This window comes from Cryptomeria japonica, chromosome 9 (genome assembly GCF_030272615.1).
Source record: "Cryptomeria japonica chromosome 9, Sugi_1.0, whole genome shotgun sequence".
NCBI classification, from domain to species: Eukaryota; Viridiplantae; Streptophyta; class Pinopsida; order Cupressales; family Cupressaceae; genus Cryptomeria; species Cryptomeria japonica.
In genome coordinates, this window is record NC_081413.1 from 726,543,134 (window position 1) to 726,550,536 (window position 7,403).

General features: G+C 37.8%; 1 protein-coding gene across 1 annotated transcript; it reads right to left on the reverse strand.

Moving 5' to 3' along the window:
* Positions 1 to 5,922: 5,922 nt before the first annotated feature.
* Positions 5,923 to 6,790, reverse strand: LOC131858612 (uncharacterized). The gene is made up of 2 exons (XM_059211909.1): positions 6,530 to 6,790; positions 5,923 to 6,285 (listed from the first exon to the last, which is right to left on the reverse strand). The coding sequence occupies exons 1-2, from the start codon at positions 6,788 to 6,790 to the stop codon at positions 5,923 to 5,925; spliced, it is 624 nt and encodes a 207-aa protein (XP_059067892.1).
* Positions 6,791 to 7,403: the final 613 nt, after the last annotated feature.

The following is a 7,403-nucleotide window of genomic DNA, read 5'->3' on the forward strand; positions in this document are numbered from 1 at the left end:
ATGCCCATGTCCAGAATTTCTCACGCCCGCTTCCAGTCTCTCATCGAACAAGAAGAAGCACAAGTAGCCTTCCGCCTCAAATTGGCTTCCATTCTTTCCTGGTTCTTGTAACCTCTGCTTCCTCAAGGAAATGGTGAGCCCACTGCTGCTTTTTCCAGGAAAGACTGTCAAAGTGGGAGAGCATTGAGAGGCATCTGAACTCCCTCGTCATTCGATTACAGAAATTTGAAGAGCGGAAAAGAGCTTCTGTATGTCGACTTGTTCGCTTCCAATCAGGAGCTCTTCTACCGTGATTGCTCAAATTTTTCAACCTGAACATGCTCACAGCAAAACAGGGGCAGATAAGAAAAGAGTGCTCTAAGCTTGTGAATAGCAGCAGGAAGTCATATGAGGGGGCTCCTTTCAAAGATCCAGAAAAATCATTTCCCTTTCTTTTCTGCCTATCGATTCTTTCATGTACGATTCTGTCACGACCCTCCATGCGGCCTCTCAGCCTCCTGCTATGGCTTCCACCGCCCTATCCTTCTTTTTGCTCCTCTCTCCCTGCAACAAGAATAGAATGGTAAAAGACAATGGTTTAGGGTTTGTACGACACAAAATTTATAGATTATTTTTTCCCTCCAATTTTTGTAACGGACACATATCTACTATTAGTTGGTCGTTAAAGAGTAGGAGTTAACCCAAGTCTTTGTCCAACCAAAATTCACCACATTCTTTCGGTGGATTTTCATGATTCTCCTGCAAGTTTGCAACCATCAGATAGATGTGTTTAGAGTCAATTAAATGTTAACGGCTCAATGAAATACAACATATTATCTTACGGATTTTTTTCGTTTTTTCATCAAATGTAATACTTGAAGATAATATTGTGCGCTTCTTAAATTACATAGGGGAAGAGTATAATGGCCCTATGCATCCCAGCAATTATGTACTCAATGAATTCAATTTTCGTTATTAATTTTAAAGAAAGAAAAAAAAATTATAGTAATATTTCATTAATAAATTTTACATGTATCAATAGCTGTTTATTTTTTATTGTCTTTGTTTTATAATTGGTTCATTTGTGTACGACTATTGCAGCATTTATGCACAACCACTAGGTCATTTGTGCATAAGTTTTGGCAATCTTAAGTACACAGTTATTGGACATTTTTAAGTAAGTATCAGTCAACATTTTGAAATGTGTACTTTTTGACCTTTGCATGCATAATGAATCCCACAACATACCTCGTTACTAGCCAGACGCTAGAACAGTAGCTATAAGTAGTTAAGTCGCATATGGAGACAACCAAAAAAATGATCGAAATCCAATGTACCATTTAGGATATGAGGATGCGCGAAGTTAGCTATAACAGGGCTATTGGTATGCTTCTCCTAGTTTTGTTGTGTTATATTTGTTTTACTTTACTTAGTTACGATGTAGTAATATTATTTATTTGTTTTTTTATAAAATTCGATTAAAAATGTCAAAGTAAATTTATATCAAAATCTAATTATAAACATGTTTAAATAATTTATAATAAGATGCACTTAATGAATATGAATTTTAAAATATTAGACATACAATTATTATGAATTAGATGTGAGCGTATATTTGAAAGTCTTGTATTAAAATTTGAATACTATCTTTATGTATAACGTTTTCTATTGTTATTTTTATTTTTATTTTATATGGAAATTTGATTGGTGAGTTCAATCACCATGAAATATAAACAAAGAGAATGTTTCATAATTTTTATTATTGTTTAGAAATCAATGGTTGCTAAATGTATAGGGATATTTAACTTTAGGTTGAAAGATAGATGTTTTTAATATATTTCTAAATCTCATTGCTATGTTTTTTTTTTGTTTTTTTTTTAAGGTAAGTGCTATCTTTAATGGGGATAGCTCCCTCTATTACTTTAAAATATAAGGTTACATAATATTCAAGCAAGAGCATGCTTGATAGACAAACCAAACTTAAACTACCTAATACGACAGTTACAAGTTACATATGATCAAAAGCACGCGCCATAGAAGACCAACTACATATTTCCAAATATAGCCTGATATGTCACTGCCGCATATTCCCCCACATTAATGACATTGGCAGTTGATTGCCCCGAAAGCCACCAATCATCAGAATCGGCCAGTCTTCTGAAAGGGGCCATATTCCCATTTATCACAGCGCACCGGAAGACTTCCCATGCATTTTCTCCAAACGTTTTCATCCTTTCACGCTCCTCCCTTTTCACAGCCCGTCGTGCCAACTCACGAACATTGTCACTATCAACAAAGTTGTCGCTGTCATCCTCCTTAGTGTCAACCCCCTCCTCGAAGTCAGAGGAAAGTAAGTTTTCTGGCTGGAAGTAAGTCTTCAGTATGCTCACCTTGGTACCCTCCTCCGGGTTGGGGATGGCATTGGCAATGTTATCTCCAATGAATGGCTTAATGAAACCATTGAAAATCTCAACCGCATGTTCACCAGAGTCAATAATATCAACCAAAGGCATAAGAACAACCTCATCATAGATGAAGGCATCACACCAATGTCAGATCTCTCAAGCCCGTCGACTGGGGATAAACACTACCATGAGGTAATTTATAAACGAGCACAGGTAGGAGCATGAAATGGATCCCATTCATGATTTAACACCCGAAATAGGCGATGCTAATTCGGCCAGAAGCATTCCCAAAAAACAGAGACCACAGCAAGGAAATGATGAAGTATCCCAAAGACTAAAATTGCAATCCAAATGGAATGGCCAAAATCAGTCCATGTGATATCTGAATTTGCCGTCAAAATAGAGAGATTGAGATTGTCGTAGTACCATGATCCAATATTCCTGGATTGAAACGACAGCTGTAGCCAAAGCAAATGACCACCAGAGGACACATCTGCTCATGGATCGAGCAAAGATCTCCCAAGAATTATGTTGATTATCCAATACCTTCGCATGGGGTAGTAATATTGTCTTTCTGAATCTGCTCTAGGATGCCATCTAACACCGAATTCTAATTGAAAATGACTTTGTCGTAACTCATATCAACTCCCAGATTGCAAGGTAATCGGTAGTTCGGTTGCCCTCTCAAAACCTGTGCTTAATTTCAAACATAGGAATAGAACCAAGAAGGGAATTGATGCATGGTATCCATTTATTTAAATCCCTGTTCTGAAACCTTGAATTGTAAAGTCCATTTAGGATAATCTGAGAGTCACCTTCAATTATTACCCTGGGGTGACCAGATTGAATACAAAGATCAAGTCCAACTTCAAGAGCTCTTATCTCAGCTACGTTATTGGTAACACAGCCAATTCCGTTGAAGATTCCTTGTAGGAGTTCCCCATTCTCATTTTGAATAATGGTGCCAATTCTAGAGGAACCAGGATTACCTTTGCATGCTCTGTCAAAATTGTGTTTAACCCAACCAATTGGGGGGGCTTCCCATTTGATAGATTTCCTGTCCGATTTAACTTTTTAAGCAAACCAAAAGCATTTGGAATCTTGAGTGACCAATAGTCTTCCATCTTTCGATCCCAATCATTATAGTTGGTCAGCAAACCAATATTAATCTTGTCGTTTATCACTTCTTCAATAGAAAATTTGATTTTCTTGATAAGCCCATCCACAGTAAGCAAGGAGTCCTTAAATATCCTTTTGTTTCTTTCTTTCCAAATATGCCAGACGATCATTGAGGGGCCAATTAGGAAGAGGTTACTCCATCTCGATTTCAATCTCGTTGGCCAGGATATTAGAAAATATTTCAGAAATTCATTTCTAGCAACTCTCAAATTGATTTTGTCCAGATACCAATTCCAACATTCGTCAGCCACATGACAGCGGAAAAGTAGATGATTGGCAGTTTCTTCATCTGATCCGCACATGATACATCTATTTGGACCTGCAATGCCAATGGTTTGCAACCAATCCCCCATTAAAATTCTTCCATGTAATGTAACCCATATAAAGGCACCTGCCTTTGGGAGGACCCACTTATTCCAGCAGAGCATATGTGGCCAGTCAGATTTATTCCCACGTATTCTTTGAATCTCATATCCCAATTTGACACTGTAGTCTCCTGATTTCAAGGCACACCAAAACACGTAATCTTCCTCATGTGAGATAGGTAAGCATCCGTTTTTAATTAAATCCCACACTTTCCCACATAAGGCAGGGTTACCAATAGTGATCCTTTTCCATATTCTGTAACTGCACGGTTCAGCCATCTCCTCAAAATAATTATGGGCATATTTTCCAATACTGTTTTCAACAAGGTAAATCCATTCTTGATCCTCAATCAAGTCGATCAGTGCTGACAGCCCATCCCAAGAGTCCCTCCAGAATAGGGCCTTCCTACCATTACCACTCTGCCATGATAAATGATCAGTTATTATATTTCTACAATCCCATAAAAAATTCCAAGTAGTAGATCCCCGAGCCGAGTTTGCAATGGAAAGGATTCTTGATGGATCCTCAGAATCAAGATATTTCTTTTGGAACAGTCTGCACCATAGTTTTTGAGGTTGCTTATACATTTTCCAAGTTAATTTTGCACTCAAGGCCTGATTTTGCAGTGACATTTTCCTCAAACTAGCCCCCTCATCTTCTTTTAAAAGACACATGGTCTCCCAGTTTAGGAGAGGTATTTTCCGTGTATCCTTTGCACCATCCCAAACAAAATTTCTGAGTAAATTATCCATACTTTTCCCAGCAGCATATGGTAATTTAAAACATGACATACTGTATATTGGGATGGCCGAAAGGATAGATTTGATCATGGTTAATCTTCCAGCTTGTGACAACCAATTGTTTTTCCATAAATTTGTTTTAGCTTGGCATGAATCAAATATGGCGGCATGAACCAAATACATCCCGCCATATTTGATTCTATCTGCAACCTTTGTCAATATTAACCCCTAGATATTTCAACGGTAATTCAGATATATATATATGTCCAACGGTTGCACAATTCGACTTTGCGTCCTTTTGTTGGTGTTGAAGAAGTAGAGATGAGATTTTTCCTTGTTCATCACCTGCCCAGACATCTTGGAATATATATTCAGGGTCTCTGAAATGTTCTTTACTTCATTAATGGAGGCCTCCGCAAAAACAATAGTGTCATCGACAAACTGAGAATGTGTTATAGGTTCAAATTGGTTGTAAATAATAACACCATTCCATAACCCATCACAATGTTTTTTCTTAATAAATCTACCCAGAGTTTCAGCCATTAATACAAATAGAGCGGGGGATGGGGGATCTCCTTGTCTCAGACCTTTTTCAACACCAAAGTAGCCACATACATTCCCATTGACAAGGATTGAGAAATTGACCGTAGAGATGCAAAATTGAATGCAGTCCATCCATTTGCACAGGAAGCCAAATCTTTCCAAAACATTAATAAGAAATTGCCAATTAACCATGTCGTAGGCTTTTGCCACATCTAGTTTAATGACCATACCTTTGATTTTTTCATTGTGTAGTGAGTGCAGCACTTCGGATACCAAAATAATGCTATCAGCAATTTCCCGGCCAGGGGTAAACCCATTTTGATTCTCTGAGATTAATTTAGGTAGCAACCTTTTGAGTCTCTCAGCCATAGCTTTGGAGTTTATTTTATATATTGTGTTACATAATGAAATTGAGCGATAGTCCTTCATTGTTACACAATCTGGTTTCTTCGGGATCAAAGTGATGATGGTGTGATTAATCTCCTTTACAAATTTTTGTTTCTTTCTAAACTCCTCCACAATTTTCCAATTGTCCATTCCAAACAGATCCCAGCAGTTCTGGAATAATTTCGTCATAATCCCATCAAGTCTAGGCGCCTTGTGCGGATGCAAGGAAAATGTGGCATTTTTTTTACTTCTTCCAGCGTATAGAGAGCAGCTAGCATTTCACAGTCAGTGTCATCAATGATAGGATCAATAATATCAGCAATCTAGGGACCAGAGTTGTCACAAATCACCTCGGCTTTACCAAGAATACCAATAAAGTAATCCAGGGCAGCTATTTCAATATCTTTTGTCGATCTCTTCATGGACCCAGACTCATCCTTGATGGAGTCAATTCTATTATAGATTCGCCTAGCTTTCGAGAATGCATGCAAGAATTTTGTATTAAGATCCCCATCAGTAATCCATAGTTCTCTTGATTTTTCCTTCCAGTAGGTCTCTTCCCTCTTTAATATTTCAGCATATTGATCTTTAAGACTTTTTTCAAGTTCAAATTCAGTGTTTGTCATACTATGATTCATAACCAGATCGCCTAACGCATCAAGCTCTTCCTCAATTTGGATTTTTTTCTTCAAAAATGTTCTTGAAAGAAGCTTTATTCCATATCTTTATCTTATTTTTCAAGAACTACATTCATTTTGTGAAGGTGAAGCTAGGAGAAGCAGAAAACATGTTACTTTCATTCCACCACATTTGGATGTTATCTTTGAAATTCGGGTCCCTCCACCACATAGTTAATAGTTTGAAATAATTTTTATGTTCAAGTGAATCATGATTAATGGATTGAGTAATCAGGAAGTGGTCAGATCCAACCTGGGGAGTGATAGAAGACTCTAGAGATTGATCACCCTTCAGCCATCCTTCCCCAACAAATAACCAATCAAGTCTTTCTGAGATCTTGGAAAAATTCAATCTTCTATTTGTCCATGTGAAATTCCTATTTTTCAGAATGATGTCAAACAGCCTGCAATTGGCAACAAAGTCGCGGAAGTCCTCCATCACTTTTGTTGGTTTCCTAAGGCCACCCTCCTTGTCATCAATATCAAGAAGAGCATTGAAATCTCCAGCCACCATGAGATTAACCAAATCCAATAGGGAAGCTTGATTCGTAATTTCAGACCATACTCTGAGTTTATCATCAGATCTGATGGACCATACACATTGAACAAGGGAAAGCAGAGGTTTGAGGGTTTATGTTTAACATTCACCACCATCCAGTGATCAGAAGAATAAACTGGTGTTACATCAATGATAGAAGGATTCCATAAAATACCAAGTCCACCCGCAGAGCCACGTGCATCTTGGAAGAGACCTTCCCATCTAAAACAGAATTTTATAAATTTGATAGCCTTTTCACTGTTGAGCTTGGTTTCCTGAAGTAGAATAATATCTGAGTTGAGTCTTGTCAAAATCCTTTTGACCAAACGTCTTTTGTCAGGGACAGACAAGCCCCTGACATTCCAAGAGGAGATCCTCATTGTCTTCCAAGGGAGGGGTCTCCTCCCTTGGATCTATTCCAAAAATCCATAACACTGACTATCTCTTTTTCCTTTGCTCTTTCTTCTCACACAGCCCTATTGCTTTTTCTCCCTCGCTTGGAATTACCAAGAAGAGAGTGTGTCATTTGGCTTATACATCTAGGATCAACCATATCCAATTCGTCATCAATACTTTCAGCATCAATGGA